Raw genomic sequence first — 22,265 nt, 5'->3', positions numbered from 1 at the left:
GCTGAATTTAGCTTCAGTCTTAAGTCTGTAAATACCTCATTCAGAAATTGTCACTGTCTTTTGCAATATTAATTTTTTCATTAGTATGTGCTTACATACTGATTTTTGCAGGAGTGCTAGACTCCAAGCTTTTTTTTTATTTTTTAACAATAAAATTTCACAGTACTCATTATGCTTGTAATATCTTCAAGATTTAGACCAAAACGGGAGATGGTTGGGTAGAAAATCTTAAAAAATTGGCTGATTTGAAGTGGAATACCCAATATGACCCTGTTTGAGGCAGATATTATATAATGATTGTGAAGTCTATACTGTAATCAGTAGTCTATGTCATAAATCTGTAATGTGTAAATAGTTAGAATTCTGTTTCTAGATGAGCCTGCGTCAACATTTTTGGAATTAATTAATTAACAGTCAGTTATTAATCATTGAATCAATAGTTGATCAATTCACAATTTTTATAAAATCTCTAGTGTGTGTAAAAGCATCATAGTGAGTTTGAGTTCAACGAAGAGAAAAGCATAAAAAGGTGCTGTATAAGAAATAAGTGCACTTGTGTGTTAGTTTTCTTTTAAATTAAGACAATATTCGGCAGTCTAAATTTGGCGCGTATGTTGCTCATTTCCATTTTTGGTGGGCGAAGCCATGGCAATATAAAGCCGAGAACATCATTTGTCTGTCTCACTCTCAAGTCATGAGCTGTGGTGATGATGTGGTTCCTCCTCCTGCTTCTCCACCTTGCTCACATTGGGCTGATGATCTCAGGCAAGTTAATTTAATTTATTTCATTCTGAATACGATTAATTATTGTTATTTGTTAGATTTAAGAAAGTATCTTAAAAATGTCTGTGAAGTATTTAAATACTTCACAGTATTGTGTATGTTAATTAACATCTTTGAAATACTGTTTTAAAAAAAGCTCAGTGTGTGTGTGTGTGTGTGTGTGGATCTGAACTGATTTGAGATTTAATACTCAATTTAAAGCCAAAGTAATAAAATAAATATGCTATTTTCTTGCAAAATATATTGAAGTAAGTTTGTGTCGAAGTAGGAAGTGTTGTGTCCTCTAATGTGATATACCAAATTGCACCACTAGAGGGTAGTATTGTGAAAAAGTGCTGTGGAGAAAATAGATGAAAAACATCTGAGAGAGCTGATGAATGCGCTTGTAACACCCTACTACATCCAACTATGTAGGTTTATGTGCTGCGATCATTAAAGAGCCACTTGTTCCTTGCAGAGGACTTGTTTCATTATCAGTCACCATTACAGGAAGGAATCTTTAAAATATTTTTGAAATCCTAACAATGTTTTACAATGGGAATCCCCCTCTCTATTCAAAAACTTATGTGAAATGGTTATATTTCTATAGCTTTTTTTTTTTTTGCAAAGATGAGGTGTTGCGGGAAATTCGGAATTTCAAAAATTCACAGTCAACAAAAAGCTTTAACTTTTCAAATGTATGTGGAGATCTATTTTTTTATTTAGAGAAAAATGACTACTTAAAGGGCAGCATGAGGTCCAGTGATGAGCATTGTCACCTTACAGAGTGCTAGGTTCGAATCAATGATGGGCCTTTTCTTCGTGGAGCTGGCACAGCCAGCTTGTGTTTGCATGGGTTATCTCTGGGTACTCTGACTTCCTCTCACAGTCCAAAGACATCCGTGCAGTAGGTTAATTGGTAAATCTAAATCAGCTGTGGGTGTAAACACGAGTGTCTCCATGTGTTAGCCCTACAACAGATTGGTGACCTGTCCAGGGTGTTATCTGCCTCTTTCCCTATGACGGCTGGATTCCGACCTCCCAGAAATTTTATAAGCAGACCTGTTTGGATTAAGACTTAGTGGATTCAAAATAATAATAATAATAATAATAATAATAATAATAATAATGAACAAAAATAATGTTTAGAAATATCTTGCTAGATATATTAAAATAATAAAGTAAAACATAAAAGCATACAAAACAAAAACAAAATGTTTTGTTATGGCAGGAGCTCAAATTCTTTACAAAATTTTAACATTTTATCCTTTGCAGTTCCCAAAAGTAAGTCAGCCATGAAACAAATCATAATAACAATAATAATAATAATACTTTGCTGTATAAACCTTGTATGTTCCTAGCTGAGGACAAACTGATTCTAAAAAACAAAGGAGGCTACCCATGTGAAGGCTACCTTGAAGTCTACCATAACAACACATGGGGTTATGTTGGGGATACACTCTGGAGCAACAACACTGAAAAAGTGGTTTGTAAGAGCACTCACTGTGGGGAACCTGTGGAGAACTCAGTAACAGATATTCCCAAGCCTTCTGAAGACAGACCGATCTGGCTCAATGAACTGGAGTGCAAAGGAGACGAGAGCGCTCTGTGGGAATGTAAACATCCTGGTTGGAACTACAGCGATTACTCAAAGGTCACAGTGAAAAAACTTAAGTGTTCAAGTAAGTTTTTCAAATTTTTCTCTGTTTTTGTTATTTATTTATTTATTTTTGGTGAGCTCAGTGACAATGACTCTTAGCTAAAAGCTGTTAAGGGAAATCAATTGTGGTGTTTGTTTGTTTGTTTTGTGTGTGTTTTTTTGTGTTTTTTTTTTTTATCTGTGTTTATATTTGGCTGATAATTGAGTGTGCTCTTCAAGGTAATATCACATTAAGCCTGGATGGACCCAAATGTGCTGGAGCTGTCCAGTACTCTGTTGATGGCATCACTCAGGGTTACTTTTGTAACAACAACATTGGTATGTCTTCTCTTTTTGTTAATTATATATATATATATATATATATATATATATATATATATATATATTTCAAAGGGCAGAGCTGTTTAAATATTGTCAACATTGCTCTCTCTCAATTTGATTTGTAATAAGTTCTATCATTTTTTTTTATGTTTTGCGATGTTTTTGATGAACAAACAATAAATTATTCCTCTCTTAAAAAGGTGAAAAAGAAGCCAGGCTTCTGTGTAAAAATCTCGGGTGTGGTGGACTCAGAGAAATTCCTCCCTCAGAGAGGGGGGATAGGGAAAGATTCAAAAAAGCATCAAAGATGAAGCTTGATTGTTCGGCTTTTAAAGAAGCAGACCCAGATCATCTGTGGCAGTGTGCCAATGGCAATGATGATTCAGCATCATGCAAAACTTTTTCTGTCATATGTGAAGGTAACACACACACACACACACACACACACACACACACACACACACACACACACACACACATATGGTGAAAGTGTTTTTATGAACAGGTTATACGAGACTGCAGCTCAAAGGAAATCCGTCAAATGTGTGTTCTGGGCAGCTGGAGAAAGAAGAAAATAACAACTGGGTACCTGTTCAACAGGACAACTTTGATTTTGATGTGTGCCAGCAAATGCACTGCGGTAACTCTCTCAGCCCAAACAACAGCACAAACAAAAACCTTAATGTGACATGCACAGGTAATTCAACACATTTATATTCCAACACAAACAACTTCCAAGCAAACACTTCACACTGTGAAACTGCTCTCTCTCTCTCTCTCTCTCTCTCTCTCCCTCTCTCTCTCAGATGAAGTTAAAGTAGTTCTGAAGCACTCTGGTAAAGACAGCAAGTGCTATGGTAGAGTTAATATTGAAGTGAAAGGTTCAGTTAATCCTGTGTGTGCCTCCTCCTGGACTAAAAAGGAAGCTGAATTGGTCTGCAAGGAGCTTGGATGTGGGAAAGTGAGTTTTCAAGTTTAGTCACCATTTGTGACTTGTCACCTGTTGTTCTGATACATGGATACTGAGTGTATCAGAAAATGTCCATACAGCAGTGATATGGACTTTATTGTGATAAGTGTACTAACGTGCACCATTAATACTTAATTAATAATGATTATCAATGAAATAACATAAACTCATAAATGCTTTGTTCTAGCTGATTTATACTAAAGTTGAACGTCAAAATTCAAGAGGGATAATGGACCGTGTGAGCTGCAAAGGCAATGAGTCCTCACTGTGGCACTGTCAGTCTCAGCATGGCAACATCCAGTGTTCAAACCAACCTTATGTGGTGTGTTCAGGTGAGATACAGCAGTGGAAATGTACAGAGTGGCTGCTGATGGCCTTTGTCTGCTTTTATAATGGGATTTTAAATCCTGCAATAAATTCTCTGTCGAGAGAGAAAATGAGTTACTTCATTCAGTGAAATTGTGACATTGTTAAATTCTGATGTTATTTTTCCAAAATGTGTTCAGTAAGAGTTTAATTTAATTTATTTATTCTTTTTGTGTTTCTCTTATTGTCGTGGTACAGGCAGTGTGGAGATGAAACTGGCAGATGGTCCTGGAAGATGTGCTGGAAGATTGGAGATAAAGCATGAGGGCCAGTGGAAGAAAGTTCCTGAAAAAGAATGGACAGACGCTCAATCAGCAGCTGTCTGCAAACAACTGCAATGTGGGCAAAAAGGCATAACTGAAAAATTCAGTCAGGGTTCTGGTAGCTTCCTGTCAATAACGTGTCCGACAAATAAGAAGATATCAAAGATATCTGAGTGTTTAACAGAAAACTCAAACAACCGATTTTCAGAAGCGGAAGCGAAAGCAGCTGGAATCACCTGTGAGGGTGAGTGTAATGTTATAATTTCTCTGTCCTTCAGTGACATCAGCCGGAAAAACAGTTTCCTTTCTTAAAGGAAGAGTTTTTGTATCTTTGGCTTTTTAATTGCTTAACACTGATTATATTGGTGAAGTTTGATCAAAACGGGAAATACTAAATTACTAATATACGACAAAATCTTAGAACCAGGAAAAAGCCATTTTCGTTCATCGATGTGAGGCAGAAGAAAAGAAAATGTGTTTTTTCCCCTCAGCTTATTCTTGACCTCATTCAGGCTCAAGAGTCCTTCTATACCTACAGTTTAATACTTGCAAACTGAGAAAGGGATTTTTGTTAATCTGTTTTGATCAGAAAAGTGAAATAAGACACTACAACTTTCATTGATCATGCCATATTATCATTTTTTCTTTAACATGCTGCCTTGACTTTTTACTCAAAAATGTAATTTACAAAATTATTTTTGGAAAGTCACATGCTTCGTAAGGAAAGTCTTAAAGCCAATGCCCATTTTTTGCTTATAAAGAGAGATAAAACTGAGTATATTTTAATCTTATGAATATTAAATTGGCCTCCAGTTAAATCTTTAGTTGATCCAGAATGCTGCAGCAAGAGTACAAGAGAGAGTAGATTTGTTGTATCTTGGCTTCTCTTGATTGGATCCCTAGATCAAATTTAAATCCTTCTCTTCACATACAAGGTCTTGAATAATCCACTGACCTTTCAACAGGTAGATGACCTGCACAGCCACTTACTGTATATCATGTTTCTCTCTTTGTGTCCATCAGGTCACAAGGTGGTGTTTTTAAGTGGAACCTGTTCTGGTCACGTGGGGATAGAGCATGGCAGAGAAATCTACTGGCTCTCTGGGTCTAAAGAGACATGGAACCAAGAGTCTGCAGACACAGTGTGTCAGCAGATGCATTGTGGGAACGCTGCAAACTTTTCTTTCAATTCTAGGGCTGATATGATTAATAAAGTTTGGAAAAACTATTTTAGCTGCTCATCCAGAGAAAAGTCTCTTTTTGAGTGTAACCGAACTACACCTCTGCCTCCTGACCACCATAATTCTACTGCTTATGTGAAATGTTCAGGTAATGTGAAATGTGAAGGAGTTAAAGTATAAAAATAAGAATAAGGTCATTATGGAATTGATTTATTGTGTCACTAGTTGTAATGTGATCCACTCAGAAGAGACAATTTACTTATAACAGACTTTACCTTTTAATGTCCATAGATGTACATTCACTTCCTTGTTTTCTCTCAATCAAATTTCTACTATTTTCTATTTTTTCTGAAACCTAGCTTGGTCTAAGAAGTTGTGAAATATCTGCTGATACTAGTTTCCTCTTAAATTTAACTTTTTCATGTCACAACAGGAAATATTGAGATGAGGTTGACGAACAGCTGCTGGGGAAAAGTCAGGATTCGTGTAGAAGAGAAGGAAGGAGATATGTGTGGAGACACCTGGACAGAAGACAAGTCTGTGAAGCTGTGTGAAAAGCTGAACTGTGGGACGCCCATAAAAGCTGACAAGAGTCCCAAAGATGGTGATATCCTCTTTAAGAGTTTACACCTGACAAATCAGACTACTGACCTGACACAGAGCATCTTTGTCAAAAACCAGGACAATGATAAGTCCTGTAAACAAAAACCAGCCTATGTTGTTTGCTCAGGTAATTAATTGTTTTTTTTATAAAAAAACTCTTTTTAGATTGCAAACATATAATAAATGTTGTGACTTTCCTTGGCAGAATGTTTCATTTTCAACTAATTTGCCTCCTTTGGAAAAAAAGTGCCAGTTTTATTGTTGCAGTTTATTGGATTGTTGAATTTTTGTCACTAAGTTACAGGATACCAGAATTTAAAAAACAAAAAGAGACTGATTTTTGCTTTAACATGAATCTGTTTTTAAATATTCCTTCAAATCCTTTTTGTGTTAAAGAAGCAAATTTGAATTTTTCTGAAGTTACCTTTTCATCTTTTCACTACGACTATGATGGATAATTAAAAATAAAGTGACAACATTACTAATTTGTTTCAGGTAGTGTCAAGCCCAGATTTAGCATTCCCAGTTACAAATGCTTTGGAAACGTAGAGGTGGAGTATGAGGGGAAGTGGATCCCTGTGTGCGAGGATGCTCTCAAAGACACTAACAATGGAAACACCATCTGTCAGGAGCTTAAATGTGGTGATGCTGTCGAGACTCTTCCCTACTTTGGACCTGCACCAGCAGATGAATTAGCCATTTCAAACCTAAACTGCACTGCAAATGCTAACAGTTCATTATCTGCATGCAGCAGTATTACTGCTTCTACAGCTGCCTGCAACCACAGTGGCCTCCGATGCTCTGGTGTGTATAATGATCTTTGTGTCAGCAGTTTCTGAATTATTCTTTGCTCCTTCAGCCTAATTTTAAAATAAAGGCTTTGAAACTGAATTGAAATTGAAACAAACTGAGACTAGTTTGTATTTCAGAAAAATGTTGAGATAAAAATAATGCTGCGTTCAAACTTTGACATGCTCGCCTTCAAAGGTTACTTTTAGTGAAATAAAGGGTAGAATGTTAACATCCTCACCTCCATTAATGATATTTGTTCTACTCAGTTTTACTCTTTTCTTTTCTGCTTGTTGTCCATGTCACCAGTATGGCTCTGCCACACAGTCTGACTCACTGTCTGGAATCAGCTGGAAACAGCTGGCCTGTGCAGTCTGATGGTTATAGAAATATCGCTGCCATCAGTTGTCATCTCTTTGTTATCACTCTATAAAATCATTTTATTTACACAGCAGTCAGAAGGGTAGCTAAACTTCAAAAGTGTAAAACTTTAAGTTGATGCAGGATCATAATGTCATTTCTGTGTGCAGAGTGTGTTATTTATATCATTCAGATCCTGTTGGTTACATCATGTTTTGTGAACTTTTTATTTCTCTTGTCTGTCTCAGAATGGAGGACGATGGTACCTGACAAAAAGGCCTGTAGTGGAACAGTGTTGGTTCACTGGAGACAGGGACTCAGTGCTGTTTCCAGAGAAAACTTCAATGAAACTGAGAAGGAAAAGCTTTGCCAGGATATGGACTGTGGTGGATACCAATCAACAAATAAAATCCACCCCCAAACAATTGAAATAGATTCTTTTTGGAACAAAAGCTTCAGCTGTGGTGAAAATCCAGGAAGCATTTGGGAATGTGAAAATAAAACCACACCCTCAAGGAAGGAGCCCGTCTTTATTGAATGCAAAAGTAAGATTTATATCAGCAGGACTGATCTTAAATGATCACAGACTTTTTACATTTGCACTGGAAACACTGAAGAGTGAAACAAGACACTCGGAGTGTGAAGGAGAATTATTCCAGATACACTGGATAAAGTAACAAACCAAAGCTAAAAGTCTTAAATGAACTATTTGATTATGGACTTGTGCTTCATATTTTGACTTTGCAGTGCAGAGAAGATTAACTGATCACTTCTATCTCAGTGCTTTACGTCTTTATCAATACTTGACTGCAGTGTTTATTGCTTTCCTTCCCAGAGGAGCCCAATGTCAGCCTTTCACAGGGCTGTCGTGGGGAAGTGAGGATAGATGGCGTTCCAGTGTGTGCTAGTAACTGGGATCTATCCTACGCACACAAAGTTTGCCAAGAAAAGCTTTGTGGCAATGCTGTCTTCACTGAACCCAAAGCTCCATCAAAGGGTTCAGGTAACATTTACCATGTCAGCTGTGAAAAGTACCATTCCATCATTGGCCAGTGCAGGAGGACTAAAGGAAAGTGTGACACAAATGTGGTGTTCATTACTTGTAGTGGTAAGTGTGAGTCCATACACCTCTCTTTCCATAAACTCATCCCTATATACAGTACATACATGTATGTCCTCTGTTAATTATGGTAGTATTTTAATTCATTATCTTTGAGTAATTTTTCTTTCTTTTTTTTTTTTACAAAAGGAAAGTTGTTTTTTTTATTTAATAAAAATGACATCTTCAAGTTGTTTATGCCATCGTTAAGGAACTTATTCCAGTTTCTTTAACAATGACCATTTGGCTGGTTCAGTAGAAAATTCATCTCGGAAATTTTAAAAATGTACAAGTTATTTTTGTTCATTTTTAAACACATTACAAACACAAGCAGACCATCTCTAACTTCATACTTGTCAAACAGAAGTGGATGAGCTTGTTTCTTTGCTTTTACAGAAAGTGTAAAGTTCCGCACCGCTGAAAAACATGGAGGTGTCCTTTATGTCAATTATCGAGATAAGTGGGAAAGAGTATGTCCATTTAGGGCGAAAGAGAAAGAGTATGTCCAAAACTTAATGGCAAAGCTCTGTGAAGAAATTAATAGTGAGACCCATAGCGGCTCTACGGAGATCAAACAGGTAAATCTTTACATTCTGTTTCTTGAAACCAGTCACTAATCTTTCTCGTATGCTACAAACCAATATCATGGACAGTTTCCTGGCTCTGTGTTTCAGCTTATTTAAATCTAAAAATGAAGACTGGAATGTGATTTTTATATTATTTAGGTTTATGAAATGGAAAGAAATGTATGGGAGGTTTAGCTGACTAAATACAAAATGCTCAAAGATTTTTAAGTTAAAAACTTACTGGACACTTTGCTGACACGTAATTTGCAGAAATATAAAATAAATTGAATGTCCCAATACTTTTGGTCACTTTAGTGACTTCTTTTGCTGTGTGTTGCTTTGATGCTTCAGTCCGGCCTGTTTTTTACTGCCAGAGAAATTTCAGTGTTTTCTATTCTGGCTGTATCTCTAAATGTGAAAAAGTTTAAATTTGATTCAAGGTCAACTTAGAAACAACACTGGAGTTCACTGATGTTACCATGGATGTCAAGCGCTCTGTCAAACAACGTTCCTGTGAAAACGCTTTTCCAGCTGAAATACCTTGTAAGACAAACCACAAATCCTTTCTCAATAAGTTCTATTGTTTTCAAAAATATTCATTCAACATGTTTTGCAGAGAAGAGATTTTTTATAATGGGTAACTCTGAGCTTACTTACCTTGAGGTGGTGCAGATAAACAAGATGAGTCAAGTACAGCTCTCAGTGTGACTGAATCCAGAATAAATAAAGTGGTTGTTTTTGATTTCAGGCTACGAGCCACCCCCTACACCTCCACCACCTCCTTCTACACCAATAGCACCTATTATCGTGGGTGTGGGATTTCTTCTTGTTGTTGTGATCTTAATTTTGGTATTTGTACGATTCTATCTCAAGAGAGCCAGGAAGTCCAATGTTTCACGTGAGTATCTTTATTACATGACTTAAACACATGGCTTGTTTCACTTTTAATGAATTACTTTAAAAAGTGTAAAAAACCTGCCTGAACATGAGAACATGATCCAGAAAAAGGTGTTTGAGAGTTTTTATTTGCCACAAGAGGGCAGTCTCCAACATACTGACTGAATTCTGAATTCAAATAGTGCCATCACTACTGCTGACAAAACAAGGAACGCATCAGCTCATTCAAACATTGCTCACTTTAAAAACTTAGGGAAACATTGTGAAAACTACCCAAACTTGTGCTTGTGTCTTGTATTTCCTGCTCGCATACTCAGGACTGGACTGTTACAAAAAATCAGCCCTTAGTTTTTCTTTTTAATCTCCTTGCTAAAGTTGTTTTTGGGTTAGTTCTTAGTTGAACTGCACTACAGTATGTGACAATTAATAGCTAAACTTTATCTGTTGACAGTGGCTCATGGACAAAGTGGCCATTCATTTTACTTTTGTTGGGACTGCTGTCCCTCCCCCTGCACTTCTCCACGGCAGCCTCCTGTTACTGTGAGGGTTTGTTACTACAGCAGTTGTTGCTGGAACAGCAGCAGCCCCGATAACAAGTGGCCTAATATGATATATTTTGCTGCATTTATTTTTACGTTTCTTTTCCTTTTCTCAGCTTTTCAGCTCCACCTTTTTGCCACTTCGTCCGTACTAAATTCTGTTCTGCAAGTTGTGTGAGCACACATGGAAAGTAGGGGAGGGCCTAGTTTAAAGATTTGAAAACAACAACCTGAAAGGAAAATGTAACCCTGTTTTTTCATAACAAAAAGTAATCTTATCTGAACAATAACACTGTTGCTTACATTCAAAGTGCCTGTATCAAAAATGAATATGCCTGCTGACAGTGCTTTTATGGCTGATTCCAGATTAGCGCACTAGTCTTTTTCTGTACCCTGGTACATTGGTACATCACTGGTACATTAACACAGTGCACTGTTGTTATGTACTCTATGAGTAAATGTGTAACACTGTAACCTTTCAGCAAGAATGCTGCAAGACAAAGAAATGGAGTTTGAAAGTGGGGACTATGAAGATGTCACGAACAAAGAAAATGAGATGGAAGACTTAAGTGATGGCAGTGAGTCATTCATTTATTAATTTGTTTATTGATTGATTGATTATTTTTTTCATTCATTCATTCATGTTTTCTAAATACTTTGCTTCTGATCAAAGTGCCCTTTAAATACTGTACACCATGTTTGTTTGTTGTAGGTCTTGCTGCTTCTTATATTTCTATGTCCATGGTTATATTTTAAACAAATATTTCTTATCACTGCATATCAATATTCCATTTTTTCTGCTTTTGCAAGTTATTTCTGCTTAATCATACTGTGTCAAGAACAAAACCTTACCTCAGTTAAATCTGGATTTTACCCCATCTGATGTCGTCTCTTTGTGCAGCCCTACTGCTCCCCCCTGCTGACTACTTGAAGGCGCACAATTTCAATTTCACCGTGGACTTGAACAGAGATATAAAACATATATGAAATGAAACATTATCTTTCAAACTGACTTTCATGGCAGAGATCATTGGTAATAACAGTTAAGCCTCTGGATACAAAGAGCAGCAGTTTTTAGTGAAAGTCTATGGCTGTCAATCTTAAATTACATGGTAGGCCACTTACAGGAACCAGTAAAATCCCGCTTTCTATCAGCCTAAAGAAATGTAACTACACATTTAAAATAATAATAAGGGCAATTTAAATAGTATTTCTTAGTTTTCTGCATGATAAAAAAAGAAATGCTGCCGTAGTAAATGTCCAATTTGAATTGCAATCATCAAATGTGTAATATTACAGAAAAATAGAAAGTTTCTATTAATTCACAGGAAATACCCTGATGGGTTTTTTTTTTCAATCTAGACCGACTGTAAAAAATGAAATAGTAAATCATAAAGACAGGAACTTCTCTATGATTTAATGGTTTATCTTTTGCAGTACTTAATTCATTTTGTGCAGTATAAACATCCTTGGGGGACCTATTTTTCAGCATGAGAAGCTGCAAAAATTAATTAATTAAATAATTGTTTTTATAAAACAATTTGCCTGTCTTAGATTTATCTCAGATTGTTTCCAAGTGGGAGTTCTTTTTAAAAAGCCAACATGATGTAAGTGTTCTCTTGCTATTTTTCATTCAGGAGCCAGATCAGAGGCTGAATTGATCTCAGAGAAGGATGGGCAGAATGTTTCCTTTTATGAGGATGTTGAAGCAGATGAGGCTCGACCCCTGACCTTTCCAGGCACTACTGCCATCAACATCAACACGCATGAAGGTGTCCATAATGAAAGCACTGGAGTTCTAAACTAGTTCGATCACAGTGTTTTCACATTTCAATAACAGTAAATGGCAATTTGGAAAATCAGTGAGTCTAATCTCTGTTTAACACATGTCATCTGTTTTTCTTTGTGACAGACGGGGTGACCTACGAAGTAGAAGATCCACAGGAGAATTATGACGACATCGATACAATCCCTGGAACCACACAGACTACAGCAGAGGTCCATGAAAGCCTTGAAACATCACATGACTTAAACTCAGCTGCCCCAGGATTGGTGGAGAGAGATGAGGACTACCTAGAGCCAGATGTGGATGGGTGAGCCGAATGTGGCTTTAGAAACTACTTTTAAAAATCAGTCTCAAAAAGTGGCTCATGTCCAAATTCACCTTCATTTCTCTCAAATAAATATCAAATGAAAAGCAATATTAAAATCTTTAAATTCAACATACATTTACTGAAATGGGTGAAGGAAACTTCCATTTGATGGAGGAACAGTGCAAAATGACTGAAAATCTATCTTTTGATACTGTATAGCAAAAAAACTTAAAATGTACAATGTAAAAAAAGACATCATTTTATTATGTTTTATAATGCCAGTCGCTTCTTCCTGCTTCTAGTCTATAGGCTTACCTAACTGTCTTGTTACTTTTATATTCAGCATAGAAATGTGTGTAATATCAATATTCTCATCAAACTCTGAGTATAAAAATACAAGTGTATTTCTCACAATATTAAGCTATTGTTCTAAATATAGTATATTCTTTAAAGCATAAATATAAAGAATTCAATATCTTGTGGTTGTCGTCTTTTTGTGATATTGTTTCATTTTTATGCAATGTGTCATTAAATGGTCCAACATGAAATACCAGTGCAGTTGGTATTTCTTAACTGGTCTGTTAACAGCTTATCTTAACGATGCTCAACTTGACAAAAAAACAAAACAAAAAAACCCAACACCCAATTATTATTATTATTATTATTATTATTATTATTTTTGATTATTTCCCCCATGACTACAGCTTTTTTGTGGCTAATTTTCACATTCCTGACAACTGTTCACAGTGCACATTTTTCTATAACTCACCCAATTTGTGTATTGTTTGTATTGAGACTTAATGACAGCATGATTAAGGTTGTGATTGATGTGAATGACATGTTTCATCCTGTTTAGCTTCTCTGGGTAGGTACATTTTGTTTTGAAACTAGTCAACAGTAGCATGTGATTAGAAATATCTGTGAATTATGGATGTACATTGCTAACAGAACTAACTAGCTAGCATGACCGTTAGCTACTAACTCATTATTTTGTTCTTGCCATGAGTCACTGGAGGGATGAATAACACTGCTTTACTCACAGAGCTTTAAATTATTGACATTTTTAGGTTTAATAATTAAAGAATATCTAGTGAAGCCTCGGAGACTCTGGGATTTTGGAAATGGCTTAGATGTTGAGTATCAAACTGTATGTTATGTATGCTATATATAGTTTGATACACAGCACAATAAGCCGTTTTATCAATAAGACAACGCTTTTAGAGTTTCTGAAGTTCTGAAACTTGTTACATTCCATTCTTACAGGTTGTTGACTCTTTCACCAGTGTTTGGGTTGAAAATATTTTGAATACAGTTACATCATCATGCACTTTAATGTTCTCTATTGCAATTTATAATTTTCCCCAGTGGTTAAACTTGGAGCAACTGCTTGCTGCAAATGTTAACATGGGTAAGCTCATCATTGAGCTGCAGCTTTTACTGGGGAACTGGGGAAACATATACACAGAGGACATGACAGACTCTTACAGGAGACACAGAGATGACACAAAGACAAGAAAAAGAAATACAAAAAAACTCACAGGCATAAAAGAACTAAACTCCAGGCTAAACTATATAAACGTGAACTTAGAACATCTGCATAATGCAACGGAAAGAATCATGTATACAAAATAAACTAAAAATGCTGAGTCAAAGACCTAGCGCCCTGACACAGTCGTGATTGAGCCAAACCTTGTTGTGATTTGACACTATATAAATAATACTGAATTGAATTTAAAGTGCTACTGCTCCTCCCTGTTGACCACTTGAAGGTACATAATTTCATTTTTGCCTCCATTTTACCTTGTGTCATAACAGAGATACAGATATGACGTGTAAAATTGATCAATTTGTTCAGTTTTTCTTATCTGCATTTTTTTTAATTTTTAAACATGTTATTGATCAAAGTCTGGAGCTTTGTGTTATTTAAATACTGTAAATTATAAAGGTAATTATTATTACCTATATATCTATATATATTATTTAATGTGGTAAGAATAGTGCTGTTAAAATTAACGTGTTAACATAGATTAAGCGTCATCACAATTAACGCAATAAAAAAAATGAACACTATCAACGCATCTGGAGTGCAGCATGACTCAAAATCCCTGAAATGTTTCTGTCAACGCATTTCGGGCAGTTTGCCCAAGTAGTTACCTTCTCACGGAGCATCGGGGGCTCAGTAAGTCTACCTCGGGCATATTGACTGACACAACTGCCAAGTGAATTGCAACAAACTGCAGACCTGTTAATGTTGAGAACACACGCTTTACATAGCTTTGGTTCCTCGTCTCAATGACTTGAAGTGCCTCCCCAAGAGTGACAGAGAGAGAGTGGATAAATGTTTACAGAGCTTTTTTGAATGTTCAAAATGTTCAGTGTTTTTACTCTGTCTGTTTGCTCATGCAAAATGAAATGTTATTAATATAGAATAAAAATGAATGATATTTATTCGTGATTAATCAAAATTAATCCACAGTAACCGTGTGATGAATCTCATTTAAAATTGTAATTGTTTGAGAGCACTAATATATATATTATATATTAGTATATATTATATATATATTATATATTAGTCTATGCTTACCTACTAGTATGTAGGTTTTTTAAAAAGTTGTATTTCACAGGAGAGAACCTGTGCAAAAAGAAAACTATTCAAATTCTCTTGGAATTTAAGCACACATTCCTTGTGTTTATTCTCCATTTAATTCATTATATTGTATAAATGTCTGTTACAAGCTTAAATATAAAGTTGAAGTGTAATTGCAGCCAGGCTATTGATCAAGTAATAGTGATTAATCGTGATTAATTACAGAAAATTGTGAGATTAATTTGTTTGTTTGTTTTTTTTATCTATTGACAGCATTAGGTAAGAAGTAAAATCTTTGACACTGTTTAATTTGACATTGAAAATATGCCATAAACTGCTGTCAGTGTCGGGTCATTTCTACAAGGAGGAACAGGATGAGCACTGCTAGAGCTGCAAAATTACGTCCATCAAGTCACTGGTGTGAAAGTCCCTGACCAAACAATCAAAACTTAAGTTCAAAGGGATTTGTGTCTCCTGGTGGGATCCAGCTAGAAATCTTTTTAGGCAAATACTACGCTATGAAGCCACTGGACCATAATATTTCTTATTTATAATTATTCCTTGACAGTGCTTTCATTTTTATTGTTTAAATTTGATGTTTTATTGTTATATAGAGAGACATATGGAAAAAGGTTAGGGCCACTGGGGAAAAAATTCTGAATTCTGAGAAAAAAAGTCAAATTCTGACTATTTTCTCAAAATTCTGCGCTCCTGGCTATCTTTGTGTAAGCATGCTGTCTGTGCAGATGCTTGCATGAAGAGCCGAAGTTGTGTTAGGTGTATAATTCAGCTGTATCTTTCATGGATGTAGTTGGCACTTCAGGTGAAAGAAAATGTGTCTTTTATCCACCTTGTGTGCAGATAACTGAAGAACCTTTGCAATCCAAGTAACGGCACAATTGTGACTAGAATTTAATTAATTTAGTACAGTAATTAATTAATTTTAGTAATTAATTTAGTGTGATATTACTAAATTAATGACACTGTAAACTACTAAAAAGTCATTTAATGCTACAGTAAATAACAGAAAAGTATTGTTGTACTTTTCTGTTATTTACAGTGTCCTTATTAATTCATTTTCTACTATCTTTATGATAATGCCATTTTTTTTAAGTTTGTCATGGACTGATTTGTTTAGATGATGGTGATTTGTTCTTGTCTTGGGAAATTTGAGGTAACTTATGTAGTTATCCATTATCCTTTTAATTTACAGAACTTCTATGTGGAGTTCTTCAAGGCTCCATGCTGGGACTTATTCTGTTTTTAATATACATTCTTTCTTGAAGCCAGATGATACAGCAGTTTCCTGATGTTTCTTATCATCTTTTTGCTGATGATATTCAGCTATACTACCCAGCCTTCTGAAATTCATAAAAGAATTTGTGTAAAACTTTCCAGACCAATAGATGTAATATCTTTGTTTCTCAGTTCATCTTGAGTTTCTTTAGATTGTGGAATGATGTGTTGACTTTTGAGATTGTTCACCTTGCTACACTTTTTAAGACAGGTTTTATTTAACTGAACTTGTTTGGCAGTAATCAGGCCAGGGTGTGGCTGGTACAAGAGAAAATGCATTTTTAAAACATTATTATGATTTTTGTGCATGTTGTAAAAGAGGATGTCTGAGTAACTTCTGAAGTGACTCTATCAAGGTTTGCACAGATATATACATCATCACTGCACTAATTAATTTTTGTCTTTTCATGTGATTTTTTTTTTCATTTTGAAATACTTGAAACCAAGCAATGTATTAGTCCCTGGCAGTTGCTACAGTTTGTGGTAATGTATGGTATGTGTAAAAGTCACACAGTTTTGTTTAACACTGTGTGTATCTGTAGTGTGTTGGGGGCTGTGCACACAGAGAGTCTTGTTTGCTGGTTAGCGTGCCCTTTAATATTGTATTCAATGTCATACAAACATACGAATATTGAACGAATATTTACAGTAAATGTTTAAAGCAAATTAAAACCCAATATAGGATCTATTTAAAAAAACAACAACTTTTAAACACAGGTACAGTAGGAGTTGATACTTTCATATTTTTCTGAGAATATATCTGAAGCAGAAGCGTATGTGATCACAGTTTCCTGCCTAGATAGTCGTTCTGGTTTCAAAAATACAACCCAGAGGTTTGTGGCTTCATTTCTGTTAAGCTACCTCCAAACTAGAGCTCATGGTTGTGTCAGTTATGCTTCATTTCTGATCACGTCACTGGTAAATGTGGTCAAGACACCTCTGTGTGAGTCTTACGCTTAGATGTAAGATCAAACAGATTTTCCCACCAACAATTTATTAAAAAATAAATAAATAAATAAATAAAGGCAACCTTTTTTTTAGGGGGCATGCATATTTGAAAAAGTCACCCACTGATGTCAAAACTTTATGTTGCATTAACATTAGTGTCTTAATTTTTAGACACTAGCAAAATAATGTAAAGGAAGATATAGTATTTGTATTAACTCCGAACCTTGACATCACTTTTTTGATTTGTTAAACTACCTGTAAATCATTTAAGCTTAAAAAGGCACCTAACTCAAAGGATGAACGACTGTGCCCACACGTAACATACAAGTGAGCATAAAAATGCATATTTAGACACCATGTTACTAGCTGTGTTTCCATTTCTTTGGCTGCATTTAATTAAATTTGATAAATATAGCAGTTTATTAGACATCAAGCAATATTTCTGCAGCAACACTCTAAGTCCCAAAGAACTTTTTGGTGAGAAGAAGTTTCAGGCCTAAATAATTATTTATTGTAGATGAATAGTATCTGAAACACATGTCATCAAGAGACAGGAAAAAATCCAGGAAAGACCTGATATCTGTGACCTGACTGATGCACCTGCCACTTCAGTTGTTCTTTTTACTGTTTACCAAAGTTTAATCAGTGGAAGGGTGACTGTCAGGAAGCCATAAGGAAACAGGGAGAAAACTGTTGAGGTATGCCAAAGTACACAAGAACTAGAGTAAAAATCAGTGGCAAAAGGGGGTTATAGAGCCATAAACCAATATGAAGAGCTTGGTTCGAATCAAAGAAAAACCTTGTATGTCCTTCAAAAAGCCTGGAAAACTATTTCTCTATACTAAATATTCAAACTACAAGTTCATAATTTGTTGAAGACTAAAGGTGGACATATCAAATATTGACCTTCAAGCTTTTGAGAATTCTACATGCTCTCTTTTTGCCTTATATACCGTATCTCCATCTTGTCATGTTTCATGCACCCATTTTCCAAGCAAAATAAAGACTTTTACACAGCAGTGCAGTAACATTAGAGACAGACATGATAGGTGTGTGTAATGTGTTCCTCCTTGTGTTCTACAGTTTCTGAAAAAAGTAGAAATAATCTTAATGACAGCTGGGATAGGCTCCAGCGCCCCCCGCGACTCTGAAAAGGAGAAGCGGAAGCGAATGGATGGATGGATGAATCTTAATGCTAAAAGTATATCAGTTAGCAGTTGCTAACACTTGGGGTAACAGCAGTAACCATTCTAGCACATGCAGCATTAAGGGCAAGCATAGGCTCTTGTTCTACTATTATTACTCCTGCCGCCACACTAATATCTTCCAATTAATCCTAACATTATCCTCCAATTTTACACAAAAGGCAGTTAAACAACTACTTGGTGGCCAGGACTCCAGAGTGGATGAGGTTTACTAGTTTATAATGAAGGTTACTGCAGCCACATTAGTTACAACTTCCAACTTTACCCAGAATCCTGTACATTTCGTATGTTTGGCACGGTATAAAAAGTATGACGTTTTTTGATCCTTTGAGACAGCTAGCATCAAGCAGATAACTCTTAAAAAACAGATAACTCCTTTAATGACTTATTTCTTTTCTGTCTAATGGCACCAATAGCACCTGGATTTTTGTTGCCCTGGTGGTGAATGTAGTTTAGCAAGTTACTAAAGTGCACTTGAGAATATTTTTTGCAGTTAGTCACAGCTCTGAAAAGTCTCTAGCCACAAACCCACAGCCCTGTGCAGTTCTCTCATACTTTCAGTTTACACCTGGGACCACAGTTTAAGCAAATTCAAATGTAAAACTTGTAAACATCAGAATGGATATTATCATTAGAGTAACTGTACTGACAGCTTATCATGATATGCATGGATAGCTATTTACTTCTCCTAAGGCTACATATATAAGGCTACATAAGTCATTTTCTTTCAACATTTTTACACAAATTTTCTGCATTTTGTGCAGAAGAGACAAATTTGGACAATTTCCAAAAGTTATGTAGCAGAATTTCCCAAGTACAGTAAAATGAAGCACTTAGAATACTTTTTAATATTAAATTCTAAGTCTCATTTAGTAGGATGAATGTGACACGTGTAACACAAAAACAAAAATATTAATGGATTACCCTGCCCCCCCCCCAAATATTGGAGTTTTCAGATGGTACACTTGTTTAACTCAGAAAATAATTGAATAACTTGAATGTATGCAAATTTACATTTTAAAGAACAGGGTGGGCTCTCAAATCATAAAGAAATTGTAAATATTTTCTTCTCTGCCACCTCCGATTATTTAAAAAAATAAATAAATATGGTTCAAAGTTTGAATATACAGTCTGTGTAAATTACTGTTAATTTTAGCTTCATATATAAAATACCTTTTTACACATCTATTTTTTAAAAGACCTGTTGACCCTCTTTCATGGCATTTTTCTTGCACATTGAAATCGAAGGTAATGTTTACTGAATATTAAAGACAAAGATCTGTATCTGTATTTGGGTATTGCCTGTGTATTAGCTAATTAAATTATACATATATATAATAATAATAATAATAATAATGGATTGCATTTATATAGCGCTTTTCGGGACCCCTCAAAGCGCTTTACAATTCCACTATTCATTCACTCTCACATTCATACACTGGTGAAGGCAAGCTACAGTTGTAGCCACAGCTGCCCTGGGGCAGACTGACAGAGGCGAGGCTGCCATATCGCGCCATCGGCCCCTCTGGCCAACACCAGTAGGCGGTAGGTGAAGTGTCTTGCCCAGGGACACAACGACCGAGACTGTCCGAGCCCGGGCTCGAACCGGCAACCTTCCGATTACAAGACGAACATTATTTATATATTAAAAAAGAAATAATTCAAGCAGTTTCGTATTTGAAAACACATGAATAAAATACAACTTCACACAATTTTGAACAGTATAAAGTTATATTTCATGATAATGCTAAAACAGAATATTTTTTAACATTTAATTCATAGTCACAATATCAAAGGCTGCACCACATGCAAACAAAAAATGAATAAATAAATTAGTACATAGTCTAACCTGAATTTTCCAGTTAATATTCAAAATCATATTCTGTTAATTATGTGTATATTTTTCATTTTCAAAACCTATTCTGCCTACCTACAATACTGCCTACTACTGCCCTCAAGATAATTTAGACTAAGAGGCAAATATTCATATATTTAGCAAAATATTTCCTCAGTTACATCGAGAATAGTTGTAACAATGTGTGAAGAAATGGACCGAAAGGGTTTTTTTTTGTTTGTTTTGTATTTATGTTTTTTTAAATATGTATCTTGGAAAGTATAAAAGCTAAAAAATTAACAGTAATCATTATGTATGTTCAACAGTTGACATAAAAACTGTCGAAGGTTTAACAGAAGATGTTCTAAAAAATTTCATAATTTGAGACAAGTGACCCAGGTCTCCATAACAAAAAATACGCTAATTTGTACCAGAAACTGATTCATGCTGAGTGTAAGAAAAACCAGTGAAAATTGTAGGCTTTTCTCTAAAAGACTTTTTCATCTTCAAACATGGTTTCAGATTTAGATGTTCCGAACAATGGCCTGAAAGGGGCTCAATGTATAAAGGAAAATTTCACAGCACTTGTTTTACATGTTCAAACTTTGTGCAATAGAATGTTTATGTGAAATGGACAAGTTGAAGGAGAAATTTGGCTGATGTGAGATGGAATGACCCGTTTCTAAAAAATCTGATATTTCTCTAAGATGATGTTTGGTTTTCCTGATGATTGCTGTATTTGCTGTTCCCTAAAGCAGCCTTTGTATTTAAGGACATAATGCTCTTACATATCAGAATTACTGAAAAAGGTTGATATTCAACTTTATTGAATTTATGTTTTATCAATAGTTGACCAATTTCACATTCTTATGGACGGTATGTTCTACCGTTGATATGTTTAAACATTTTTTCAATTTCGCAGCATCATAGTGAGTTTAAATTGAAAAGGGTATTGTATATGAAATCAGAGCACTTTTGTGTTAGTTTTCTTTTAGCCTAAGATAATATTTGTAACTTTGGCGCGTATGCTGCTCATTTCCTTTTTGGTGGGCGAAGCCACGGCAATATAAAGCCCAGCACATCGTTTGACTGTCTCACTCTCAAGTCATGAGCTGTGGTGATGATGTGGTTCCTGCTCCTGTTTCTTCACATCGCTCACGTTGAGCTGGTGATCTCACAAGGTAAGTTTAGTTTCTTTAATTCTGGATGTTATTAATAGTAATAAATATTATTATGAATTTGAATTACGAATGAGTCTTTAAAATGTCTTTGAAATTTACGGGGAAAAAACTATAGAAATTAATAATTAATAAATTAATTAATTGATAATTAGTATACAATATTAATACTTTAAAAGAGTTAGAATGTAGATTTCAAACAAAGAAAACAATCAGTGTTATTTGTTTACACTCGCTACAATATCTTTCAAAGCTTAATGTAAAAATTGGTCTTTTTTGTGGGGCTAAACATAAAATACAGAATGGCAAAAATTCACAACCGCTAAAAGCTTCCATTGCTAAATCTATGTATGTTTCTATTTATAAAGACGTATAAACAAACATAGTGGGAAGCATGGCGGTGAAAGAAAATACCGGGTTCCAATCTGGCCTGGGGTCCACTTTAAGCATTTTTTTTTAATTGTGATTTTTGCATAATCCTTTCTGTGTGGAGCTGGCACAGCCACCTGAGTCTGCATGGGTTATCTCTGGGTACTCTAACTTCCTCTCACAGTCCAAACACATACGTGCAGTAGGTTAATTGGTAAATCTAAATTAACTGTGTGTGTAATGTAAACACAAGTTTCTCCATATGTTAACAGATTGGTGACCTGTCCAGGGTGTTATCTGCCTCTTTCCCCATGACGGCTGGATTCCGACCGCCCAGAAATTTTATAAGCAGAATTGTTTGGATTAAGACTTAATGGAT

At 35.4% G+C, this 22,265-nt stretch overlaps 2 protein-coding genes across 4 annotated transcripts in view; both read left to right on the top strand.

Moving 5' to 3' along the window:
• LOC120722695 (scavenger receptor cysteine-rich type 1 protein M160) overlaps positions 1-12,991 on the top strand; it is a 55,403-nt gene extending 42,412 nt beyond the window's left edge. Inside the window, exons 7-19 of one of the 2 annotated variants that reach the window (XM_040013784.1) lie at positions 3,901-4,045; positions 4,278-4,586; positions 5,366-5,671; positions 5,957-6,253; positions 6,622-6,930; positions 7,524-7,820; positions 8,111-8,383; positions 8,771-8,952; positions 9,381-9,483; positions 9,689-9,838; positions 10,859-10,954; positions 12,014-12,148; positions 12,289-12,988. In XM_040013784.1, the coding sequence (XP_039869718.1) occupies positions 3,901-4,045; positions 4,278-4,586; positions 5,366-5,671; positions 5,957-6,253; positions 6,622-6,930; positions 7,524-7,820; positions 8,111-8,383; positions 8,771-8,952; positions 9,381-9,483; positions 9,689-9,838; positions 10,859-10,954; positions 12,014-12,148; positions 12,289-12,473 (2,787 nt within the window). In that variant the 3' untranslated portion in view covers positions 12,474-12,988. Of the gene's footprint in view, positions 1-3,900; positions 4,046-4,277; positions 4,587-5,365; positions 5,672-5,956; positions 6,254-6,621; positions 6,931-7,523; positions 7,821-8,110; positions 8,384-8,770; positions 8,953-9,380; positions 9,484-9,688; positions 9,839-10,858; positions 10,955-12,013; positions 12,149-12,288 lie in introns of both variants that reach the window. The other variant, XM_040013783.1, reaches the window with a different exon arrangement.
• LOC120722694 (scavenger receptor cysteine-rich type 1 protein M160-like) overlaps positions 671-22,265 on the top strand; it is a 34,085-nt gene continuing 12,490 nt past the window's right edge. Inside the window, exons 1-6 of one of the 2 annotated variants that reach the window (XM_040013780.1) lie at positions 671-765; positions 2,124-2,444; positions 2,642-2,740; positions 2,944-3,162; positions 3,249-3,440; positions 3,550-3,704. In XM_040013780.1, the coding sequence (XP_039869714.1) occupies positions 708-765; positions 2,124-2,444; positions 2,642-2,740; positions 2,944-3,162; positions 3,249-3,440; positions 3,550-3,704 (1,044 nt within the window). In that variant the 5' untranslated portion in view covers positions 671-707. Of the gene's footprint in view, positions 766-2,123; positions 2,445-2,641; positions 2,741-2,943; positions 3,163-3,248; positions 3,441-3,549; positions 3,705-21,429; positions 21,521-22,265 lie in introns of those variants that run through there. The other variant, XM_040013781.1, reaches the window with a different exon arrangement.

The sequence above is a fragment of the Simochromis diagramma genome, unplaced genomic scaffold, assembly GCF_900408965.1.
Source record: "Simochromis diagramma unplaced genomic scaffold, fSimDia1.1 OVJJ01000705.1, whole genome shotgun sequence".
Lineage (NCBI taxonomy): Eukaryota > Metazoa > Chordata > Actinopteri > Cichliformes > Cichlidae > Simochromis > Simochromis diagramma.
This window is presented reverse-complemented; position numbering and strand designations above follow the sequence as displayed.